Here is a 26,171-nt window from a genome sequence, read left to right as displayed (position 1 = left end):
TATTGCATTCCTCTGATTGTTTTTTGAAAAGGGCAGGTGCAATAGTTGTTTTTATCTGTCCTTCAAGGACCTGGATTTCTATTAGGATAGCATCTGCTACCCTTTTGGCGGTGCTGATGATAAGAATTAGCCAATCTCTAGTGCACCGCCAAGCTATTAGAGACCAGTCCTTGAGGAAGGCCTTGTCAGTCAAAAAAAGTCTAGGAGCATTCCTGACAATTAGACCGGGTGGAGCACAACTGGCTCTAAGATATTTTGCCATAATAATTTCATGCACCGTATGATTTTCTTAGTGTTAGTGCTTTGGCCCAATCATCTGTCGGGACCGAAGATGGACCCGGTAGTGTCTCTAATATGCTAGGCATGTTATCTAAAATAGATTGAAAGACTGTGTCGTCAAAAGTTAGTCCTTTATGTTTATTCATTGCACGATTGTGTTTTCTGCTGAAAATTAAAGCAGTTTTAAAAGACTTTCTTTCTCCCTGGTTTATTGGAATATGTTCATGTAGGATAAGTTACTTACCTGTAATCCTAGTTCTCTTCCAGGGGTATCCTCATGAAAGTCATAAGCACTTAATATTCCCGCCCATGTGCGGGACCCCGGAAACAATATAAAAATATATATGTAAAAACACATATCTCGCTACCCATACATGTACATACATATATTATTTTTCTCACACCAATGCAGCCTCAAAACTGAGGCTAAAACAATGTAAACACATGTACATGTACTGCAATTAGTAAGGAAACAAAAAACACATTAGGTCAAATTTCCCTTGAACTTTGTGTTTTAATGAGTAAAACTACTCATAAATCCTGAAAATTGCTTATAAATAGACATTGTTAGCCCTCAGGCTGCATTGTAAAACAATAGCATAGAAAATGAAACCATTTTCAACAAAAACTGGCACCGTGCCTTTAAGGCAGCCCTGACCCCAGGCTTCCCATCATGCCTCAGGGGGTGACAGTTAGGTCAGTTGTTCTTTGCATAACCCTGAAGACAGGGCTCAACCATAAGATTGCAATCGTACCGAATCTCATTTACCTGGGGAGGCGGGTGGGTTGCTTATGACTTTGATGAGGATACCCCTGGAAGAGAACTAGGATTACAGGTAAGTAACTTATCCTTCTCTTCCAGGGGATCCTCATCAATAGTCATAAGCACTGAATAGAATAGCAAGCCCATCAACCACCTGCAGGTAAATGAGAAGTATATGACCCAACCATATCATAACAGCCAATAACTCAGCTGCTAAACAGATTCCTCAGGGAGGCCTGGCCTACCTGGGTATCTGCTCTCATGTCCGAATCTAGACAGTAATGTCTGGTAAATGTATGGACAGACCTCCAGGTCGCCGCTTTACAAATCTCAGACATTGGCACATTCTGTAGGTAAGCTGCAGTGGCAGCTCTACCTCTAGTGGAATGCGCTCTAGGGGTAAACCCCAGAGTTTTTTGAGCCAATTGGTAAGCAAGTTTGATACACGAGACGATCCATCTGGAAATGGAACGTTTCGATGCTGCATGACCAGTTCTGATCGAACCATAGTTAATAAATAACTGATCAGAATGTCGAATTGACTTGGACCTGTCCAAATAGAACTTTAAAACCCTTTTCAAGTCCAAAGAGTGTAAAGCCCTCTCAGCTGGAGTAGAGGGATTGGGTAAGAAAGTGGGCAGAGAGATCGACTGATTGACATGAAAATTTGACACCACTTTCGGCAGGAAAGAAGGGTGCGTTCTCAGCACTACTCTATTCAAATGAAACACTGTATATGGATCCTTGGTACAGAGGGCCTGAATCTCGCTCACCCTGCGGGCTGACGTAATAGCTACCAAAAAAGCAGCATTCCAGGAAATATGCTGTAAAGTAGCTTTATGAATGGGCTCAAATGGAGGGCCCAACAACTTTGATAGTACTAGGTTCAGCTCCCAGGGAGGAGAAGGATGTCGTACAGGAGGGTACACCTTTTTCAGACCCTGCAGGAAATCTTTTACTGCTGGCAACTAGAAAAAAGAGGTTTGTGAAGGTGATCGCCTATAAGCAGTTATAGCGGCTAAATGCACCTTAATGGAGTTAAACTTCAACCCTGCTTTAGCCAGGTACAACAAGTATTGAAGAACTGCTTCTTCCTGACTTCACCGGATTGTGACCATTCTGCATGCACCACATATAGAACTTCTTCCACTTGCATGCGTAAGAATGTCTTGTGGAAGGACTTAGTGCTTCTCTCAGAATGGACATGCAGTCTTGTGGCAGTCCTAGATGGCCGTACTGAATGACCTCAGGAGCCATGCTGCCAAGTTCAGTGACGGAAGGGTGCGATGGTGAATCCTCCCGTTCATCTTCGATAACAGGTCCGGCCTGCATGGAAGCCTCTTGTGAGGAGACACTGACAGGTGAAGTAGGTCCGTGTACCACCATTGCCTCGGCTAGTCGGGGGCAATCAGGATCATTGTTGTGCACGAGTGGCTCAGCTTGCTCACCACCTTCGGGATCAGCAGAAGGGGTGGAAAGGCGTACACAAATTCCCTTGACCAGTCGATCAAAAGAGCATTTCCTCTTGTTCTTGGTCGGTATAACCTTGAGGCGAAGCTTGGGCATTTGCTGTTTACGTCGTCCGCGAAGAGCTCTATGGAAGGACGACCCCAAGACTGGAAAATGTCTTCTAGCACTTCGTCGTTGAGAACCCAGTCCTCTCTGTCTTCGAAGTGCTGACTTAGTGCATCCGCCCTCCCGTTCGGCTCTCCTGGGAGGTGGACTGCTTGAACAGACAACTTGCGAGCCAGAAGGCAATGCCAGATGCCCTGAGCTTCCAGTGATAGAGTCCTTGAGCGTGTTCCTCCCTGCTTGTTCAAATAGTACATTGTGGTGGTGTTGTCCGTTTGTATTAGAACCATTTCCTCCAGAAGCGAGGGAAGGAACGCTTTGAGGGGCAGGTGGACTGCTCTCAATTCCAGCAAGTTGATGTGATAAGTGCTTTCTTTGGACGACCACAGACCCTGCACTTGGAGAGGTCCCATGTGCGCCCCCCAGCCTTGTAAAGACGCGTCTGTGATGATCGTTTGTGCAGGAGGAGGTTGATGGAAGAGAACTCCCACCTGCATGTCCTGCTTCTTTGTCCACCACGGGATGGAAGATCAAGCTACCTCCGACAAAGTGATCTGATCGTCCCAGCGATCTGATTGCTGGTCCCATTTGTCCTCCAGATCCTGCTGAAGAGGACGCATCCGAAGTCTGGCATTCGGTACTAAGAAGACGCATGAAGCCATCGACCCTAAGAGGGAGGCTATCTTACGCACTTTATGAGTCCTGTTGCGAAGAACTTGCTGGCACTTGAGCGTTATCGAAACTGTCTCTCCTCCGAAGGAAACACTTTTCCTACCTCGGAGTCTAGCAGAGCCCTTAGGAAGTGAATCTTCTGAGTGGGTTGGGAGACAGACTTGCTGTAATTGACATGCAGACCTAGACGCTGACAGAGTTCTATGCATGTCTGGAATTGATTCCTTACGTTGTCTGGAGTTGGACCTTTCAACAGCCAATCGTCTAAGTATGGATATACAAAGACTCCCCTGCGGCGAAGAGCTGCTGCCACCACTGCGACACTTCGTGAACACCCAGGGGGCCGACTTCAACCCAAAGGGCAGGACTTGAACTGGTAGTTGGAGGTCCCCACCCGGAATCGAAGGAATCTCTTGTGATCGGGCCGTATCGGGACATGAAAGTACGCAACTTGAAAGTCCATCGAACACATCCAATCCCCCTTCCTGAGATGTGGATATATTTGGTGAAGCGCCAACATGCAAAACTTTTCTTTTCTGACATGTAGATTGAGTGTTCTCAAGTCCAGAATGGGCCTGTATTCCGCCTTTTGGCCCTTTTTTCTGACCAGAAAATACCTCGAATATACTCCTTTCCCCCTTTGAGCCACCGGCAGCCTCTCTATGGCTGATTTTCCGGGGAGTGTCACTACTTCTTTCTTTAACATTTGTAGCTGGTGGCTTGACGTTGACATCGGAGGAACGGATGGAGGTAGACGATGGAAACTAAGACAGTACCCATTCTGCAGCGTAGACAACACCCATTGGTCTTTTGTAATGGCCTGCCACTCTGTCCTGTGATGCGCAATGCTTCCCCCCACTGGAGTGGACAACGGCGCTGGGGGAAGTGAAGACTCATTGCTTCTGCTGAGGCTTATTGAAGCTGTTGCCTTGACGCTGATTTCCGTTTCCTTTGGAATTGCGCTTTCCTTTATATTGCGACTTTTGTTGGCCTTGCTGGTTCTGGCCCTTCTGCCAGTGAGGGGTTTGAACCCTCTGCTTCGAAGAGCCCTTGTTGTCCGAACGGAATTTCTTTCGGAATTCCTTTTTCTTTTCAAGCCTCACGGCTTTAAGGGTGTCTAACTCAGTCTTCATCCGTTGCATCTCCTCATCAGCACTCGCCCCAAAGAGAGATGTGCCGGAAAAAGGAAGATTTAGTATTCTGGCTTGAGCCTCAGGTTTCAATGCTGTTAGGCGCAACCACGAGGATCTCCTCGCTGTGATTCCATGCGCATAACCATGCGCAGCCAGGGTTGCTCCATCTGTCGCCGCCCCTATAATCTGATTGGAGACTTGACTGTTCTCCGTCAGAATCTCCTCGAAGTCCTTTCTATCTTCCTGAGGAAGTTTTGCAGAAAATCTCTGAAACGAGTCCCACAGAGATCTATCATATCTGCCCAGCAGAGCTTCCGCATTGGAGACCTTGAGGAAAGAAGCTGAGGTGTTACATACTCTTCTCCCCCATGAGTCTTGTAGCTTGCTGTCCTTATCCAGCGGTACCGTGGATGAGGAGGCCACTGCACTGGATTTTTTAGCCACTGCAATGATTACTGAATTTGGCGGAGGATCGGGCTTGAGGAACAGAGGATCCTCTTCAGGAGGACGATATTTCTTGAGAATCCTTGCTGGGACTGACTTCACCGCCGCTGGAGTCAGGAAGACTTCATTCACCGGGTCCATGATATCCAGGACCAACGGCAATAAGGGTTTGGGCGCCGTTCTGTGCTGCAGGGTTTCAAAGATCACCGTCGTCTTGATCTGCAGAGCTGTCATAAGCACTCCTAGCTTCAGGGCTCCCCTGCCCAAGATGTCTTGGAACGAGAAAATATCCTCTGTTGGAGATATTCTCGAGCGTGGACTGTTTGTTAGGGTCGGAGAGTAATTCCTGTGCGATCGGGTCCTCGAACTTGAAGAGCTATGAGTCCGCCTGGACCTAGATCTTCTACTTGAGCGCTTTCTAGAACAAGATCGCTCCCTGTGACTAGATCTTCTTCTACTTGAATGCCCTCTAGAACGAGACCATTCTTTGCGGCGGGAGGTCTGATCTCGATACGCCCTCAACCGATCTGCCGTCTCCTTGTCCTTGGCCCAGTGGTGAAGAGGTCTATACCACCTTGGTGAAAGACGAACAGGGGGAGATTTTTGGGTGCGATCCTGCACTGGCGAACGTGAAGGAGGCTGATCTGCTTGATCCTGCTGCGACCTTGCAGGGGATTTTGACCTCTCCCTATCCGAATAACTGTTTTCCCCATCAGAGGATCTGCCACTTCGAGATGCCGAGGAGGATGATGACAGGCTCACTACAGACCGTCTAGAGGAAGACCTCGACCTACCTCTCTCTTCTGAAACCCTCCTTCTCTTGGCGGGAGGATCTTGTAATGGTGATTTCTCCACTTCTGCAGCCGATGCGGATCCTGGGGAACCCAGTTGAGACCTTGGGACTTGAGACTGGTCCAAAGGTTCACTCTCCATCTCCTGCACCACCTGCCTCAAAGGTGACCTCTCCTGTTATCTTGAAGGAGAGATATTCACTGGCTGCGAGACGCCCCGCTCTCTGGATCTCCGCTGATCCGTCGACGGTGGCTGTTTCGACGCCGAGCAGATAGATGCTCCCTTGACGTCTACCGTGATCTCCTCAACGCCAACCTAGAGTGTCGATGACTGTCCTTCGACATAGAGCGTCTCGCCGTTGAAGGATGCCTGCTCCATGACGACAGAGGCTGCTTCGACGCCGACCGCCGATGCTCCGGCGGCGACGGAGGGTGCCCCGACGTTGCATGTGAATGCGACGGAGGCTGCCTCGACGTCGAAGGCCATTGACAGGGCGTCGACATGGGCTGCTTCGACGTCGATCGACAATGTGTCGGCAGAGGCTCCCTCGACGCCGAACGACCACGACTAGTCGTCGGAGGTTGTCTCGACACCGAACGCCGGTGGCCAGGCGTCGACGGAGAATGCCTCGACGTCACAGCATGACGATGCTGTTTCGACGTCGGTTGGTTCGCCGCCGAGCTCTTCTGCTTTGACGGCGACCTACCCCTCGACGCGGTCTGTAGCGGAGGTACCTTGGATGTCGACGCTGAAGAAGTCTTCTTCGTCGCCGTCGACTGCTTCTTCGACGCCGATCCCGACGCCGAAGGTGAACAAGTCGGGGCTTCTTTCGACGTCGACCGCTCCCTCCAACTTTTCTGCTTCTTGGGAGATCTTTATCTCTCAGAAAGTCCATAAACTCGAATTCTCTCTCGGTCTTTGAGAGTTCTGGATGTTAAAACCTGGCAGTGTTCACAGGTTTTCGAAGAATGAGAGTCTGGTAGGCACAGGATACACACTGAATGAGTGTCAGTCTTGGCCATCTTCCTTCCACATGAAGGGCATTTGTCAAAGAGGGAAGGCATTTTGACAGGAAAAACACCTTTTTTAAGCCTAAAAAAGGTAGTAGTAGCACCCTAGGTCTAAAAGACGTCGAGTGAAAGCAAAAATTACAGATTAACAAGAATATTTTTTGACCGAAAGTCAAAAAGAAAGGTAGCTGTTTCACCAGGGTCCTGACTGAAGAACAACTGACCTAACTGTCACCCCTGAGGCATGATGGGAAGCCTGGGTTCAGGGCTTGCCTAAAGGCACGGTGCCAGTTTTTGTTGAAAATGGTTTAATTTTCTATGCTATTGTTTTACAATGCAGCCTGAGGGCTAACAATGTCTATTTATAAGCAATTTTCAGGATTTATGAGTGCTTTTACTCATTAAAACACAAAGTTCAAGGGAAATTTGACCAAATGTGTTTTTTGTTTCCTTACTAATTGCAGTACATGTACATGTGTTTAGATTGTTTTAGCATCAGTTTTGGGGCTGCATTGGTGTGAGAAAAATAATATATTTATGTACATATATGGGGAGCGAGATATATGTGTTTTTACATATATATTTTTATATTGTTTCCGGGGTCCCGTGCATGGGCGGGAATATTTAGTGCTTATGACTATTGATGAGGATCCCCTGGAAGAGAACATGAGAATTCCTTGCAATATATATATATATATATATATATATATATATATATATATATATATAGGCCAGAAACGCGTCTGCCTGCATTCTACAGCGTTTCACAGACTTGAAGGACAAAATCCCTTTGTCTAACCCGGAGCATGTGTCCCGCTCATTTGTCAAAGAGGTGAGCATTGGATTTGGATATTTATCCGGTTTTGCTGAAGACCGGGTGGGGGCACGCCCTCTCGTTCTGGTGCTCCGCATTGTTTCAGCAAACAAACTTTGGATATAGTACGGCAAGTGCTAAATGCGGCGCCCCCCCATGCGTGTAATTTGCCAGCTGGCGAGGAATATCGCAAGGGGAGAGAGGAGGCGGCATTGTGCTGCCTGACTAAGGGGACGACAAAGGGTACGACGGAATCAACTTACCGAGGTGCTGTGTGGCGGCAGAGTTGTTCAACGCCAACAAAGGGGGCATCCTAGAGGTGCTTGGTAACCAGTCACTGTACTAGGCACCACGTGGGACTACGTCGACCATCATGCAGTTCACCTACAGGAATCAGCAATTAGCACACACCTGCAGCCGGGAGGAGGAGCCTGGGAACTACTTCATAAGAAGCGGTGACCGATCCAAATCCAGGGATGTACGGCGTTCTGTGAGACCGGCACTGAAGACGGCCTACTGAGGCCAGAAACGCGTCTGCCTGCATTCTACAGCGTTTCACAGACTTGAAGGACAAACCAATTGTGCTTGCCACGTCGAATAAAATCCCTTTGTCTAACCCGGAGCATGTGTCCCGCTCATTTGTCAAAGAGGTGAGCATTGGATTTGGATATTTATCCGGTTTTGCTGAAGACCGGGTGGGGGCACGCACTCTCGTTCTGGTGCTCCGCATTGTTTCAGCAAACAAACTTTGGATATAGTACGGCAAGTGCTAAATGCGGCGCCCCCCCATGCGTGTAATTTGCCAGCTGGCGAGGAATATCGCAAGGGGAGAGAGGAGGCGGCATTGTGCTGCCTGACTAAGGGGACGACAAAGGGTACGACGGAATCAACTTACCGAGGTGCTGTGTGGCGGCAGAGTTGTTCAACGCCAACAAAGGGGGCATCCTAGAGGTGCTTGGTAACCAGTCACTGTACTAGGCACCACGTGGGACTACGTCGACCATCATGCAGTTCACCTACAGGAATCAGCAATTAGCACACACCTGCAGCCGGGAGGAGGAGCCTGGGAACTACTTCATAAGAAGCGGTGACCGATCCAAATCCAGGGATGTACGGCGTTCTGTGAGACCGGCACTGAAGACGGCCTACTGAGGCCAGAAACGCGTCTGCCTGCATTCTACAGCGTTTCACAGACTTGAAGGACAAACCAATTGTGCTTGCCACGTCGAATAAAATCCCTTTGTCTAACCCGGAGCATGTGTCCCGCTCATTTGTCAAAGAGGTGAGCATTGGATTTGGATATTTATCCGGTTTTGCTGAAGACCGGGTGGGGGCACGCCCTCTCGTTCTGGTGCTCCGCATTGTTTCAGCAAACAAACTTTGGATATAGTACGGCAAGTGCTAAATGCGGCGCCCCCCCATGCGTGTAATTTGCCAGCTGGCGAGGAATATCGCAAGGGGAGAGAGGAGGCGGCATTGTGCTGCCTGACTAAGGGGACGACAAAGGGTACGACGGAATCAACTTACCGAGGTGCTGTGTGGCGGCAGAGTTGTTCAACGCCAACAAAGGGGGCATCCTAGAGGTGCTTGGTAACCAGTCACTGTACTAGGCACCACGTGGGACTACGTCGACCATCATGCAGTTCACCTACAGGAATCAGCAATTAGCACACACCTGCAGCCGGGAGGAGGAGCCTGGGAACTACTTCATAAGAAGCGGTGACCGATCCAAATCCAGGGATGTACGGCGTTCTGTGAGACCGGCACTGAAGACGGCCTACTGAGGCCAGAAACGCGTCTGCCTGCATTCTACAGCGTTTCACAGACTTGAAGGACAAACCAATTGTGCTTGCCACGTCGAATAAAATCCCTTTGTCTAACCCGGAGCATGTGTCCCGCTCATTTGTCAAAGAGGTGAGCATTGGATTTGTATATATATATATATATATATATATATATCTATCTCTCTCTCTCACATATATGTGATGTGTTTCCGGGGTCCCGCACATGGAAGGGAATATTCATGTGCTTATGACTTTGATGAGGCTCCCCTGGAAGAGAAACTATTTTGCCTGATTAAGTGATTGACTATTGTGAAGTGTGTTGTAATTTAAGTACTTACAAGGACATGAAGATTAAATATTAGTTGTACATAAAATGACAGTGAATTAAATTTTTTATAACACGGATATGACCGAGAACATTGATCAGCATTACGTCTAATGTGGGTGCATGAAGGGATGTGGAAATTGGCAACACTCCCCTACAGGACACAGGCAAACTAACAGGTGTGTATAAAGTTGCCAGGTGTTTGGACTTTCACTTCATTGCCTAAAGTTTAGGTAGTTTAAAATGATATAGATGTGCTGCAAAACAAACACTGTTTGTGCCTATGACTTTTAAGACCCTTTATAAGTACTGGGGATACTAAGCCTGGCTACAGGGCATTATTAATGAATGTGGATCTATTTAAGATCCAATGAAGGAGAATCTTGGTTGTGTGTGCACTCTGCGAAACATTGAAGCTGCTACTGTGGTTTTGGGAAAAAAGGCAACTAGTGAAAGAAACGGACATTTTCAAATTATTTTAAGTACATAAATGACATTTTACCATATTAAGCCTACCTGACCAGAATAATATATTTGTTGTTTAAAATGTACAGTCACAGCTCATTGAACGCCCACAGTAACACTGGAGCCATTACAGACAATCACACAAGCATCAGAGCCCCCCCCCCCCCCTCAAACCAGTAATTTCTATTAGACAAGGCTGTAGTGTAATCCAAGAGAGTCACAATTATGCGTACATTCCAGATAGGTACTTCGAGAGGACCCTGATAATTCTAGGTTGTGAGACACCCAGGAGGAGAGAGGCGTACAGCTCGGCCTGTTCATTACTCACAGACAAGTCTTACAGCTCCCTTCCCCACTTCATGGCAGCTCTCCGCTTACCAGACATAGTCAGAGCAGTATATTTCCGGTATGGATTAGGGATATTGATCACATAACCTAATACGGCAACCAAGGAAGTTAGGACAAAAGTACATTCAGTGATCATACATAGTACATTTAAAATTTGCAACAAATAATCCCCAGTAAGTGAACAACCAAAAGTGAGGTGCATGCAGCATGCATCTCCATCAATTCAAATTATCAACCGCGACAACCAGTTTGCAACAAATCTTGTGAATACATTTATAATACAATTTCCCTGGTTTGCTGACAACAGTAGGCCCAATGTTCCTGGCTCATACCTAAATTCCAGACCCAGATTACAATTCCATAACCATTTTTTCCCTAGCATTGGAATGATCCACTTTCAGGTAATTTAACGGTGTTGTACAGATTAATGATCAGCTTAATGGGGAAGGTGTTTGAGATGACAATGGTTAGTAGTTTGCACTCCAGCCGTGAAGGAACAACCCAGCAATAAACCTAAACAGTTAATGGTATAACATGATGAATATTTTGATATTATACATGTCTCAGAGAGTACTTAGCTGTCTACTACATAGCTATAAAACAGCTATTGCCTTGTTAGAGACCTCAATACATGATTGTATTACAATGGCATTTGGGGAGAGTATATTTGATTAATCCTACAAACCACAGCTAGCTTAAACCAGGACGAAATTGTACATATTCATGAATTAAACTCTTTGTTAGGTCTCCATGCTGTCTTCATTATTGTAGTGTTCAGAAGTATCGGATCATCCACTTCATTCTCGATCTCTTAGTGTGGGGCCTGCCTGGGAATTTTTGGAACCAGTGATGTACAAACAGTGCTTGGAAGATTAAAGAGTACACCTCAAAGTTAGGAGCAACAAACCCGCCCTGCTTATATGGTAGCTGGAAGTATATTCCAACTTATTACAAGCTGCTTACCCGCTCAGGCAAGTTTAATCCTGAGGGTTCTTAGCTGATCAAGCAGTTTCTCATTTAAGGTTTGAAATATCTGGAAAAGGAACAGCAATCTGTGTAATCACGCAATTTTCATGAAGGGCACTCTCTGCCAGCAACACAGGTATCATATTCAATTTCTCCATGTGTAAAGACAATTAATTCATTCATTTCCCCATAGTTTGAAATAAGGTCTATATCACCATGATTGTGTTATGCCCAGCTAATGGATGGGTGACCCTTGAAACTTTATTGGGAAGGCCTAAACCGGGATGGGCATACCCCTGGCAAGAGGAGGTATGATAGACTTCAACCAGTTAATGGTCAGGTCAAATGACCTACCATAGTTCATAACTTCCAGAATTATATGATTCAAGTCAAAATATGGGTTTCTGACTAGAAGGAAAACATCATCATACATTCACAACAGAATTAACCGGGACACAAATGTAATCCCTCTACAGCGGTGGAACTCTAAGTATACTTGCTAAGGGAGTAACTTCTAAAGAAGATAGGATTGGTGACAGGGAGCACTCTACCTATTACCTCTAGTTTTATAGGAAGTACAATGAATTGGTCATCTTTAGTATAGCTTGCAGAACGGTGATACATTGCATCGTGGCTTAACAGTTGACAGTAAAATATCAAACAGGTCCAGGAATATCAAGGCTTGGAATGGAGCACTTCCTTCTACACTATTAACGGCTCTGGGTCTATTCTATGGTCGGGGGAAGGAAAAGGAGGACATTTCAGATAATGGTGAGGACTGACAGTGGCGGACCTAACCATGATCTGGACTGGGAGAGGACGTGCCCCAACACAGCTCCCTGGGATAAGGGGCACAGTGAGACAACCGAAGAGTGGGAATCTGGGACATAGTCTGCATGGGAGAGCATGGCAGGGGGAAAGAGTGGAAGAGAGACCCGGACCTAACCACATTGCAATAGAATCACCTGCAAACTAGTATTCAGTCAATCTTGACACTCACAAACGTGAGATGGTGGTATGTCATATTGTCCCGTTCTTGTGGAAAATGAACACAAAGTTTTAGGAAAGGAAGAAAGTATCAATTTGAAGGACAGGTTCCCCAAATGGTTTCATATACAAATAAATAACAATATTAAATAGACAGTTTACAAAGAATCCAACAAAAACAGCACCCCTTAACCAACTCTCCATAGACAATACACTCATACCTACTGATAACTGTAGATCACAGCAGTTACAAAGTTAAGAGGTCTTGTTGCCCATTTATTTTTGTAGAGAATACATTTTGCTGTGACATTTTGGCTTTGGCGGGCGACAAAGGGTAGAGGTTAAGCAGTGTTTTTCAAAGTATGGGACTTTTACATTTGTATGAATTAGACTTTGACTGAATCAGAACAGGAAGAGATTCATTACAACAATATGAATGAAAGGTGTTAACTACCAGGATAGGTGCAAGTGAGACTCTTCAGAAGATGACTGGCTCCAGCTGAGGCTCTTGACTTTCTCTACAGGAGATTGACTCTACAGCTGCATCATAGAAAAAACATTTCTTTTTATGGATTAGTGGACCAGCGATCACATTTCTAAAAGAGCTTGATGTAAGTGGCTTTGATAGAACCAAGCATTTCCAGCTGAGTTGTTAGGAGGACCAGCCGGATTAAGGAATGTGGCTGCTGCCCACCGTCTGGTGGTACCTAAGGCACAATTGATACCTTCCTGGATATCATAGAGCTAGGCGGCAGAAGGGTTTCTGGCTGTAGGGAAACAACCCACTATGCCAGAGACTCTTCTTCGTTCTTTGGCTATTTACAAGTGCATCTACCGGCCGAATTGCAGAGCACAAAGCTGACTTAGTAAGCAGCTTGTAGCTAGCACCTGAAAGTGATTAGTTGCCCAGAATTGTAGAGGTAGCAAGAACCTGCTACATCTGTTACATATTAAATATTAGTTGGAACCATAAGTAGCCCTAAGGAACAATACAGGTAAGTGCTTACCTTCGTTTCAACTTTCCCTGCTCTTTGAGCTTCTCTGACTTACAGATGTTACGAAGGATTGGTAAATATTCCACAATGCTGGCTTGCCTGTTTCCCACATTCATAAGTGAACGTTTCGAAAATACGCTTTTGATCAGCGATAATCTTTTCTGTGCAAGGCTGTAAAAAAAAAAAAAAGAAAAATGAGTTCCTCAGGTTGTTTCACAGGCAAATATGTGCTCAGGAAAATAACTTGCTGAGGCTACATCATCAGCATTTGATACTATTGGTCAGGATCTCTGAACTGTAATATGCATGTGGATGGGGACTGTAGACTATGTTATTTTTATAAGGTGCTATTACCAGTCCGTGGGATCACTGTGCTCGCATTAGGATTTCAATTAATACAGTAAGCAATATAGAATACTTTCAGAAGTTACTTCAATAGTAGATCCACAAATTAATATAGGAAGGTTAAGGTGGTGCATCCCACAACATATAAACCCAGCAAGGGTTACTAAACACTCCAGTCTGAATTTTGCTCAGTTCAACTGCAATAGACTACTTTTAGCAAAACAGCTGTTTAGTGTTCTTTACTCACTATTGCTTGGGAACAAATAACCCACGATGCACAGGTGCAATGTAACATAGAAATATGGGATATATCCCAGCAAAGCATTTCAGGAGAAATGTTTACCTCAATAAACTGGCTGAGGTATGTTCAGTATTTTTTCTTGGGTACCATCCCACCAACATTATACCAAAGGTTAACTACTCAACATACAGTTTACTGTGGTCTGCAGTTTATATACTTTTTTTAATAAATGCCTTTCAAACTTACCTTACATCAACTGCTGACTGGCTGAAGAACACTTCCTCTCTGTGTTTACGTACACTCACAGTTAGTTCTTCTGTTGGGTCTTTTCCTAATTTCTTACACAAATCCAAAGAGGAGTCCATAGCTTTAGAAATACGGGAGCAACAGTTCTGAAAACTGAGCACTTCCACTGTAACCTTGAGTTCATCACAGCTCTGAGAATGCCACCAATCTCTACTTTCTACTCTATACCCATCGCAAAGACCATTTTTCATGCAGCCACCAGTCCAGTTATAGTCCATGTCTTTTATCTCATTTTGCTCACCAACTTCACTGTAAACACAGCAATCTAAGAAAGACTCGTCATCCAAAAATTTGGCCAGCGAGTCTAGACACTGAGAAACGAGAGCAGAACACTGTTGCTCAGCTGGCGTGTGAATTCTTTTTTTACCATTCTTTGGAAATTCATGCCTCAGATCTTTACCTGTAGATTGTAAATCACCTTTGGTTTCTTCAGTTTTTGAGGTAAGCACAGGGTTGGGCAATGTCAGAAAGTCCTCCCCAGAGTTCGAATCACACTCAAAGTCCTTTGTGAGACCTAGCTTTCTTTTGCGCTTCATCTGCAAAGACATTTTTATTGGGCTACCCTCTTGAGAACAACCACTTTCCGGGTTGATATTTTCTTGATTTGTTAAAAGTTTGCCTTCTGGAGCAAATGTAATCTTTTCACATTCAGTTTCAGACACTTTGTTTGGCAGTGAAAGAATCTGAACTGGCAGCGGTAGAAGTAATTCTATATTATTATATATGAAATTAACATTCTTCATTTGGAACTTCTGCAGCAGCTGAACCAACTTTGTCCACTCTTCAGTCTTTGTGATATTGCACTGTGAGAATAAAGGAATGACAGATAATACATATTTGCAGTTCATGGTACCACAGTGGTCAGACACACCTATAGTGTGGTTGCACAGAAACATTAACTTTATTTCTTGCGTTGGCATCCAGTGTCTTGCAATATCTATTAATTTAATGCCCAGCTAGCTACATAGAACTTGCACAGAAACAGTTTAGTTACAGATAAGGACAACTAATCTGCTCATTTCCCTGTTGTCCTTTATCCAACACTATATGAATTCTTATTTACCCTTGAATTTCACATCAACTCCCCCTCCCCTAAACAGTTTTAGAGAAGCTACTTTGTATAATTGCACCACTTCTGCCAAGACATCTCATGCAGACACTTCTTTTACAGTTGAAAAATATCAGCAAATGCTTCAAGACTTTACCCCCATAGTCGAAGACTTTCATTCTGGCAACCATCATACCCTACCTATCCTCAATTTGTTAACACTTTTATTCTGCTTACAAGAGTTTAAATAGTAAAGAGAATGTATATACTTCTGAATCTAAACAATCTCATTTGTCCAACTCAGATTGAGGAATAAAAATCAGACAAGGGTAAAATGGATAATTTGGTAATCTAAAAAAATTTAAAAGAATGAAAAGGCATTCCTCATCAATGAACGAAAGTCCAAGTAAGGTCTGAAACCGTTTAAGTAGGACATTTATCAAATATATAGGTAAAAGTAATTCTCACTAGCAACCTAATCCAAACCTTATTTGCAGGAAGTCATAGGTCCAAGTGTTATGTCTGTTAATATAGCAGGACAGTATTCAGATCCCATGGAAGATTCAACTCTTACTGGAGAGAACATTTAATACCATCAAGGTAAATGATGGGGGCCTTAATTAACGCATATTTTGATTAATACTGTTCTCTCCTCCCACACCTTTTATACAAATTCAAACCTCCAAGGAGGACCCCCCTTATCCCCCACAGCCAGCTCTTGTGCCTCACACACTGGCCATGTTGACAAAAGGAAACACCTGGCTGCAGAAACAGAACAACCATGCCGCACCACCTCAATTCACACATATATCTTACTGCAGAGGCACTTCGAAGGCATGAGATCTGTGAGGTCCAGTGGGAGGACAATAAAGTATCTGCAGAGGGGATACATCAATCAGAATAAAGCTGTATGTCTAGTTACTGTAGGTTCTGATTAAGTCTAGAAGCCCTACAGCATATTGTTGAAGCATTTCCCAGCAACATTTTGGATGGAAAGACCACAAACACAAGAAAAAACGTCTGAACTAAGACTCTGTCACATCTGAATGCAAACAATGTTTGAAAAATGTGTGCAAAGATTACCACATGTCCGCTTTGCAATCAACTTGCAAAGAAGGTACTCCAACCCCCCTCCAAAAAACATGAGATTACGACATTGGGCCTTCTAGCAGACTTGAGGAAGCACACACTACTACTACATCCCACTATAACCTTGCAGAACCATTTAACCAGGCTCAACATAACCGCACCCTGGCTCCTCTCTAGCACATGGAACAAAGTCGAGTAGCCAGATAATGAAGGTCTTAATACATTCTAATCCCTCTTCAGACCATTGCTGAAACATCCTTAGCAGCTTCTAACATTTTGGATGGAAAGAGCTTGGACTACAAGAAGGATTATATTACTTAACCTGTAAGCATCTGTTCGTGGCATGTAGTAATGTAAATTTACATGCTCTGCATACTCCTGCCATCTAGTATTGGATCAGAGTTATGCAACCAGTTTTACTTTGAAGAAGCCTTTTGAGTCACAAGGTAGAGTGAGTCCACCTCTCAGTGTAATTGCACATGGGCATCGACTTATTCGTTAGATTGTTTTCCCGCAGGTGGGTGAGAATGGAGTGAGAAGAAGGTGTCGGAGAAAAGATGTCCATGCAAATAGAAATGTGGTAAAACGTTACTGTAACAGCCACAAGCGTCCGGGGAGGAGGGAGTGCTCATGTAAATCTACAGCACTACATGCCACAAACAGATTCTTGCAGGGTAACATCATTTGTTCGATGGCATGTGTGGCTGTAGATACACATGCTCTGCATATACTGTAAAGTGGCGCCTCCTTAGAAGCGGTTGCTAGCATGTGGGAGTTGCAGTAGTTAAAAAAAAGGGTACCTACATTGGTTTGTTGACGTGCTAACATGTCTACACGGTAATGTTCAGCAAACGTAAGTGGTGTAGAGCATGTTGCTGATTTACAAATTTCAGCTATGGGGATATTTCCCAAAAAGGGCATAGCTGCTCCCTTTTTAGGAGTAGATTGTGTCTGAGAGTTACAGGTAAAAGGTCTTTTGGATTTAATGTAGCAAGTTTAAATGTTATTTGCTATTTATCTGGCTATGCCAGATTTGGAAAAAGGGTTGCCTTTTGGAGGTGGAGAAAAAGCAACAACGTTTCTTTGTTGTTCAGAAGGTTATAGCTCTATCTATATAGAACATGAGTGCTCTCTTTACTTCTGAGGTATGGAGAGTTTTTCTGCTACTGAATCGGGTTAAGGGAAAAAGACAAATAGCTCAATGGATTGAATGAGATGAAACTGAGAAACTACCTTTGGTAGGAATTTAGGATTAGGCCAAAGTATGAATTTGTCTTTATGTATTTGAAAGAATGGTTCTCCTAAGGTAAATGCTTGGGGCTTACTAACGCGCTTGAGTGAGGTACTGGCAACACAAAATGCCACTTTCCATGAAAAAAGTGAAGAGGGCACGACTGCAAAGGCTCATAAGGTGGACCCATGAGCTTGGTAAGTACAATGTTTAGGTTCCAAGAGGGTGCTGGAGATAAACTAGGTGGAATAACTCATTTGAGTCCTTTCATGGATGCTTTAACAACTGGAATTGTGACGAGAGATGTATGAAGCCTATATTTGAGATAGGCAGTTACTGCAGCAAGATGCAATCGAATAGAAGTGTATGCTAAATTAGAATTCTGCAAATGAAGCAAGTAGCAAATAATGTTCTGTACAGAAGGCTTTGATAAGATTGATTTGTTTAAGTTGGCAGTAGTAAACAAAACATTTCCATTTTGCAGCATAACAGGCTCTATTTGTGTGTCTACGTGCCAGTTCCAGAATATCTATACATTCCGATGATAAGTTTAAAAAACCAAACTCTAGGATCTGAGGAGCCAAATTGGTAGGTTGAGCATCTCGGGGTCCGGGTTTCCTATTTGTGCTTGATCCAGTGTGAGAAGGCCTAGCCTGTTGGGGAGCTTCTCTTTGGAGACCAATGAGAGATCTAGTAGCGCTGTGAACCAGAACAGACGTGCTCAGGTGGGAGCTACAAGGATCATGTTGAGTGATGTTTGTCTGAGCCGCTGAACCAGAAATGGAATGAGAGGGAGAGGTGGAAAAGTGTGGGCAACTATCCCTGACCAACTCATCCATAGTGTGTTGCCCTTGGAATAGTGGGTGTGGGAACCTGGATGTGAAGATAGGGCATTTTGTATTTTCAGCTTTGGCAAACCGGTCTATTTGAGAAACCACACACTTTTGAAAGTAGGAAAGGAGGACACGTGTTGGTAGAGTTCCCATTTGTGAATTTGTTAGTGCTTCCTGCTGAGCAGGTCCGCAAGTTCGTGGTATGTCCCCGGCGGATATTTTGCCAAGAAATTAATGTGATGGTGAAGAGCCCATTTCCAAAAAGTCTAACATATGTGTGACAACTGAGAAGACCGTGTCCCCCACCCCTGTTTTCGTAGATAGTACATGGCTGTCATATTGTCCATTCCACCTATAATAACCTTGTGAGATAGATGGGGAGGGAACACTTTCAGGGCAAAGAATAATGCCTTTGTTGTTATTCCACCATTGCAGAGAACGGTGAGTTTGGCAGCCTATCAACACTAGATCCTTGAGGTGATCCTGTGCCTGAGACCACTGATGAGACATTGCTGCAGTAGGACCATGTGCAGCCTTGCATTGGGAACTATGGCAATGCAAAATGCTGTCATGCCCAGTAGACGCATAACAGTCCAAACTGCGAGAGTTTTGTCAGGCTGGAATGGAGGTAGAAGTGTCTAAAGGTTATGTATCCGAGCGGAATTGAGGATGCTAATCCGACATGTGTGTTGAGAATTGCTCCTAAGTATGGTTGAAGTTGAAGGCGTTGAAGGTGAGACATGGGGGCATTGATAGTGAACCCCAATTTGTTGTGCACATCTACTGTCAGCTGTATGTTTTGTTGACATTGCTGATGAGGGTTGGCTTTGATTAATTAATTGCCAAGTATGGGAATGCATGTACGTTTTATCGTCACAGATGTGCTGCTATTACTGCTAGGCACTTTGTGAAGACCTTTGGTGCTGTAGTGACCCTGAATGGGAGAACTGTGAATTCGGCAGCATTTTCCTGTTATGACAAACCTGAGTTATTTGTGGTGAGCAGGATGAATGGATATATGGAAGTAAGCATCATTTTTGTCCAGAAGGCCTTAAAGTCGCTCATCTGTAGAAGTGGAATGACATCCTGTGGAGTGACCATACGAACAAGTTACTTACCTTTGGTAACGATATATCTGGAAGAAACAGTAGTTAGTATTAGATTCCTTACCTTATAATATCCCCAGGCGTCGGACTGGATCCGGAAACTTTTGCGTAGCAGTACCCGCGCGTCCGTAGGCGTCGTCTGCGGCTCTGTGTCCGTCGTCGGCTTCATTTGCGCCGGGATGACGTCGCCGGAGTACTTAGACTCCGCCCTTGCGCGCTGACGTCAGTTCTTATACACAGCTTTTCTGCGCCAGAAATGCAGAGCCATGATAAAAACCAACACTGGTGCCATGAAACTAGGGCCCTGAAAGGGGATGACCTTAACCCTAGATATCGGTTCGCAGAACGGGGAGGATGGGTGTGGCGGTAAGGAATCTAATACTAACTACTGTTTCTTCCAGATATATCGTTACCGAAGGTAAGTAACTTGTTCATCTGAAAGAAACAGGTTAGTATTGGCCACGAAAGGAGTGAAAGGCACCAGTTTACTGGCGTGGGGCCGAGAGGCCCAAGGACTTGGCCGTAGCCCAGGAGTCCTTAAAGCGCTCAAGCGCATGGTCTGCCTTGTCGCCGAAAAGGCGACGGCCATCGAACGGCATGTCCATAAGAGTGTTCTGGACATCGGCCGAAAAGTTGGCGGACCTCAACCAGGCGTGGCGACGAATCGCCACAGTTGTTGCCATCGCTCTGCCCAGTGAGTAGGTGGTATCCAGCCTGCACCGGATAGAAAACCGTGCTGCATCTCGACCCTACGCAAGGGCTTGGGTGAGTTTAGTCTGGACCTCCGCCGGACATTGTGGCAGTACGTCCGCAACCATGTCCCACAGAGAGTGGGTGTAGCGGCCCAAGAGGCACACGGTGTTGACTGACCGCAGTCCCAAACTCAGGGAGGAGAATACTTTCTTACCGTATTGCTCGTACCTCTTGGATTCCCGATCGTGCGGGGCCATCGGGAATACGGTCTGGGATTTGAAGGCCTGGATGACCAGGCTTTCGGGGGTGGGGTGGGTGGGTGGACAGGAAGCAAGGGTCATCCGGAACCGGGCGGTGGCGTCTGGCCACGTACCTATCTACAGGCTGACCTGTAGCGGGCTTGGACCGCGTGCCCAAAAGAACGTCTGACAAGGCCTAATTAAACGGCAGAAGAGGCTCAGCTGAGCTTGACTGCGGTTTAAGGACCTCAGTGAGGAGGTTAGTCCTCACGGCCGTGACGGGGAGTCCCAGGTCCAAGGCCTTGGCCGCCCGCGTCAGCACCACACTGTAGGCAGCCCCCTCCTCCGTAGCCACGGTGGGAGGGGAGACAAAACCAGTGTCTGGAGAGGTGTCCAGTCCACTGGCAGTCCCAAGCTCACCTGTCCAGTCCTGATGGGACTGACACTCCTATGTCAGAGGGTCCTCAGACCCCTCCCAATCCACCTTGTCACCCATCTCCTGGTATGCAGGTTCAAAGGATCGGGCCGGTTCGTGGAAGTAAAAGTCTCCATACGACGTGGAGAGCGGCGCCGGAACCGAATCGAGGGCAGGATCGGGGACTGCGTCGCCGTGGGAGACACCTTAGGGGCCAGCGCTGGTGAGGTCGACCGGCGACGACCCGGATCAAACCGGATCCAGTGAGTGCCTGCGGCGCCGGGACCGAAGCACCCGGCGGCGTAGGAGCCAAAGCACCTGACCCGCTAGGACCCCCAGCCGGGGCCGCTGGGCCCGTAGGCGCCACGGAACCCGGCAGAGGAGGGAGAGACCTCATGGCCAAGAGGTACCGCTCGATCTCCTCTGGCGTCGCGTCATGCCCATGGACATGGACCGGAAGGTATGGGGCAGGTTGCGCCGCCCGCGACTCCGTCGGAGCCGCGTGGGTGATGTCACCCGAAACCCCAGCCACGTCGCGCGAGCTTCGGGCGGTGAGTCGGAAGAGCAATGACGCCGGAGCTCAAGTCGCTTGCCTAGCCTTAGACGTCAGGGCCCGGCAGTCGGAGCAGGTTCGGTCGTCGCGTTCGAGGCCTAAACACTGAAGATACCGGCGATGGGGGTCGGTAATCAACATCAATCGGCTGCACTTGGAGCAGGGTTTGAACCCGGGCATTCCTACCGGCACCGTCTGAGTCAATCGACTCGAAAAACAGATCAAAATGATCAAAGTTTTAGTCAAAAAATGACTAAAAGGGTACTACTTCTCCGGATCTGCGCTTAGCTGGCGCGGAAAAAAGAAGAACTGACGTCAGCACGCGAGGGCAGCGGCTAAGTACTCCGGCGACGCCATCCCGGCGCAAACGACGCTGACGACGGACCCGGAGCCGCAGACGACGCCTACCGATGCGCTGGGGTACTGCTACGCAAAAGTTTCTGGATCTAGTCTGATGCCTGGGGATATTCTAAGGTAAGGAATCTAATACTAACCTGTTTCTTTTAGATGAGTGTTCTGATAGGATGTAGTTGTTGAGAGTTCTGAGTTCTGGAGAAGTCAAAGCTTAGGAGTGGAGGCTGCACCATGTGTTGAAGCACCACTGCATCTTCCTCTTTTATTACCCCTAAAGGAGTCTTTATAAAACCATTTAGTGGTGGTGGATTAGCCCTGCTTCTGCTGAGAAGTGGAAGAATCTGTGGTGATGGATTTGTATCTGCTCTTTAAGCCAAAGCGGCGAAAGGAGCCACGAGGTGTAGGAGTTTGTAAAGCTCCCAAAGCTTTTGCCGTATTATCTTTTTAAATTTTTTACTAATGTGGAGACTACTTGAGGGCCAAATAGATGTTATTTGTAAAAACTGCATGTTGAACTTTGTGTTTAAAACCTGAGCATCTAAGCCAGGCATGCCTCCTGGGAAGTTTGCTGGTATTAATACCCCTAGCGGACGTGTCTGCTGTATCTAAGGCATATCTAATGGAATTATTCGTGATTGTTGGACCCTCTGAAACAATTTGATGGCCCCATCGTTTTGTGGTTTCCTTATGGGAAATGCTGCTGCAGTTCTTCAATTTCATCCCAGTGGGCCCTTTTGTAATGCACGAGTAGGGCTTGGGAATTAGCAATGCACTAATGATTGGCTGCAACTTGTTTTCCAGCAGAATGCTTCCTCTCTTTTTCAAGAGGTGGCCTATACCCAATTGCCTGACTATTGACTTTTTTTAAGAGCTGTGGTAGAAACAATGGATTCTATTGGCACCTGATTACGTATGTAAAGGGGGTCTGAGGGAGCTACTTTATACTTTTTATCTACCCGTGGGGCTACCATGCAGGTAACTACTGGCTCTTTAAAAATGTCATCAGCGTGATGCAACATGCCAGGGAGCATGGGCAGAAAACGTGTGTTTATTCCAAGGATCAGGGTCCCCTATTGGTTTTCCTTACCCTTGTGGGAGAACCTGGAGGTGTATTGTCCAGAGGGTCCTGATGTGGAGAAGAGGGGATGGTGGAGGCTGTGAAACAGAAAGAGATGGAGGAGATTGTAGTAGTGGTGGAGGATGTTTTGTAGGGCTATTAGACTTGTCCTTCGTCCTCTTGAGTTACAGAGACATTCAATTCCTCCTCAAATGTTAACTGCCTCTTTGGTGTACGAGAGGCACTAATTACCCTGTGCCTACTTGAATAAGTATAGTTTCAACCACAGACGTGGACACAGAGGACTGCTTCAGGGGTTTCAGCTATGTCGATTTCGGAATCAAGGTATTAAAGATTTTTTGTTTGGCACAGAAGATCAAAGAAGGTTGAACCTGAGGACTTAGCCTTGGTTGAGGTTTTCGGTGTCGGGCCCAAAGGCGTGGCTTCCAAATTATCTTTTTGGATCCGACCATGGACAGGTGGCAGTGGCGGTCCAGGAACCTCTAAAAGCAGAAAGGGCAAGTGTTCGGAAGCATTTTTGGTTGGAGCAGGGTCTGGGGCAACAGTACGCAGGCTCTGCCCGAGTGGCAGGGGAGTATTCCAGTTTTTGCGCCACGTCGGAGCCGGAGAAGTCTTCTACAGAGAACGCCCCTTCTTACTCTTCGGCAGCATGCTCTTCGTAGGTGTGCTCCTCACCGAAGATATCAGGATTATTGCATTCGCTGTGGCGAGACATCTCTAATCGGTGTGCCCTTCAATCGCAATGTGTCTTTTTGTACTGAAAGACTTGCAGGCGTCACAGTCAGCCTTGCGGTGATCGGGTGGGAGGCAAAGGTGACACCTGGTGTTGATCGGTGTGTGGATATTTGGCGTGCACTGGGCAAAATTGAAAAGGTAATCGTACCATCAGGAAGACATCTTCTGTACCGACGGAGCATGTGGACGGGTAGGTCCAAGGCAGGTGACAGCCCAAAGGGCGATCGTTCGAAGTCCAAATAGGTGAAGATTTTTGAGCATCGAAGGAATGGAAAACGCAAGTTCGAGCTGCACTACACAGTTGAAAAAGTATTAACAATAAATAATGCTGAGTTTTGTTTTGTCCTTTTAATGCTGGCAACTTCTATCTGTCTGTCCCAATGGTTAGTCAGTCAGAGAGAGTCAGCGGGAGGCGGCCCATTGCTAGTCATTGGTAACAATGTGGTCTGACACAATGGTGGTAGTTCCTATTTCTGACTAAAACTGGCCCTTACAGAATGGTGATCATTTGTGACGTCTTGCGTGCATCCTGTGAGCCCACCTAGGAGATAATGGCAATTGTGGCATTATGGAGCTAATTACTGGCATATTGTTGGCATCCATTACAACATGGTGCCAAACTGTGGCATGTGGTTCACCCTGGCATAAATACGACCATTCATAGATATTGTAGGCATCCTTTGAACCACTGCCTTACTTCTTGCCGTATTAGAGACATCCTTGGCTCCCACATGATCACCCACGGTGGTTGTGCCCACCGTAGCATAATGCAGGTGCAGGCCTAAAGCTAGTAATTCCTGGCATATTGTAGGCAGCGTGGTATGCTGGCATTGAACGTATGTGGCCTGCATGCTAATGCACGTGAGCAGCCACTTCTCTCCAAAATCCACGGTAGATAACATGTTTTCAATACCCAGCTGTTAGTCAGCGGGTTGGGAAAGACAAAACATAACACATTTATAAATGTACTTTAGACTCCATAATGCGTGGCAATCATGCTTTAAAGGGGGACATATGCATGGCAAAGAGGACTAGCAGGGCCAAATGGAAGTATGCATAACAATGATATTTTTACACATGGTACCAGGTGGAAGTATACATTGTGCTTTCAAATACAGGCCAGCATGGAAGCTGGCGCGACAAAGGTGCTTTACATACAGGCCAGGTGTTACTGAGTACGTGGGAAATCCAGGATCAGTTAATGAGAATCCCCCGGTAATGTCTCTAAAATATATGGCTGCTTAAATAAACATTTTGAAAAATAATGCTGTGAAATCCACTGTGTTGTTCCTTTTTCCATACATTTTCTGTTGTACACCTCTAAATCCACCTACGCAGGATCATGAGAAAGGGCTGAGTGGGCAGGGGGTGTTTCTTCCCCAGGTCCTGTATGTTAGGAGGTGCTCCGCACACCGGCTGTAACATATTTACTTATAGATTTTTAAGCACAAAGCGGCCATCTTTATTAAAGACGAAGGGACTAACACAGCTAATTCCACTAGATGGAGCCCTAGGCTGGCCTGCCTGTTTCCTCTTTTCTCTCTGCGCGTTTCTTACCTTTGAAACAGGTTTTCTTCCTATGAAGAGTTCGGTTTCTAAATTATGGCCGGAGCCGCGAGGGGACTTCTGTAAAAGCTGCATCTATGCAGGTAAGGGCATGTTCACTACCCTTGCCTGCTTTGTGCAGTTTGTGGCTCATATGCTGTTACTTGGACGACTGTTTTTGGTGCTCAGTCCAGAGCTGGCTGACTGGATAACCATATGTATGGTGTTGATTGCTTCACTGTTGCTGGTCTTATCAGTTGGTGACGTTGGTACTTTCAGTTGTGATTGGTGGTCATGATTCTCCTCCTCTTTTCTATGTTTTTCTGTTCCACATATTTTTTTTTAATTGATGTTATATCATACGGTTTTACACATGCTATTTATTGATGCCCACTTCCACACGTGCACGGCCTGCGTATTTGCGGCATGTGACGTGCTGCGGACACACAACAGCATGCATTACATCTGTGCTCATCTGTGGTGTTGTGCGAAAGTAACTTACTGCACCTGGTGAATCTGTGGCACTTTTTTAAAATTATCATTTAGCTTGAAAATGGCTGTGGGCAGACGCACCAGGGTTGTGTGCATTTTATTTTGATTTCTAGTGCACCCTCACAAGTTGCATTATGCACACAGGCACGATGCACATATCTATGTCTGCTGCACTTTACCCCTCTTCAAGTTCTTGGTGAGGCAGAATGTGAGGTTTTATTCTGTTGTTCCGCAAAGTTTAACTGTCTCATTAACGTTAATCCGGAACAAAGTTTAAACAAGCACTGTTTACAGAAAACAGTGCCCAGCCGCGGCCAAAGTGAACATGACGCAAAGCCTTTGAAATCTGAAATCGAACACATGGCACGCCCTTGCTCATAACCGCAAGCGGTAGGCGGATACATGCAGACGCCTTTGCCCAATTGTGTGATGTCTTTTTTTAGAAAGACACATGCAAAGACCATTGAAAATAATGAAGAAAAAAAAAACTAAACACACGCACAAGCGTGTGGAAAGCCC

The 26,171-nt window shown here is 46.0% G+C and overlaps 1 protein-coding gene across 2 annotated transcripts in view; it reads right to left on the bottom strand.

The window, feature by feature from the left end:
* ATAD5 (ATPase family AAA domain containing 5) overlaps positions 1–26,171 on the bottom strand; it is a 413,976-nt gene that overhangs the window by 43,193 nt on the left and 344,612 nt on the right. For both annotated transcript variants that reach the window (XM_086930884.1, XM_086930885.1), the window contains 2 exons: positions 14,182–15,044; positions 13,362–13,520 (listed from right to left, as the gene is read on the bottom strand). In XM_086930884.1, coding sequence (XP_086787010.1) covers positions 13,362–13,520; positions 14,182–15,044 — 1,022 coding nt within the window. The remainder of the gene's footprint in view (positions 1–13,361; positions 13,521–14,181; positions 15,045–26,171) is intronic.

Source organism: Lissotriton vulgaris, chromosome 7 (genome assembly GCF_964263255.1).
Source record: "Lissotriton vulgaris chromosome 7, aLisVul1.2, whole genome shotgun sequence".
In the NCBI taxonomy this organism is placed as follows: Eukaryota; Metazoa; Chordata; class Amphibia; order Caudata; family Salamandridae; genus Lissotriton; species Lissotriton vulgaris.
Note: the sequence above shows the minus strand (reverse complement) of the source record. Positions and strands in the feature narration are given on the sequence as shown.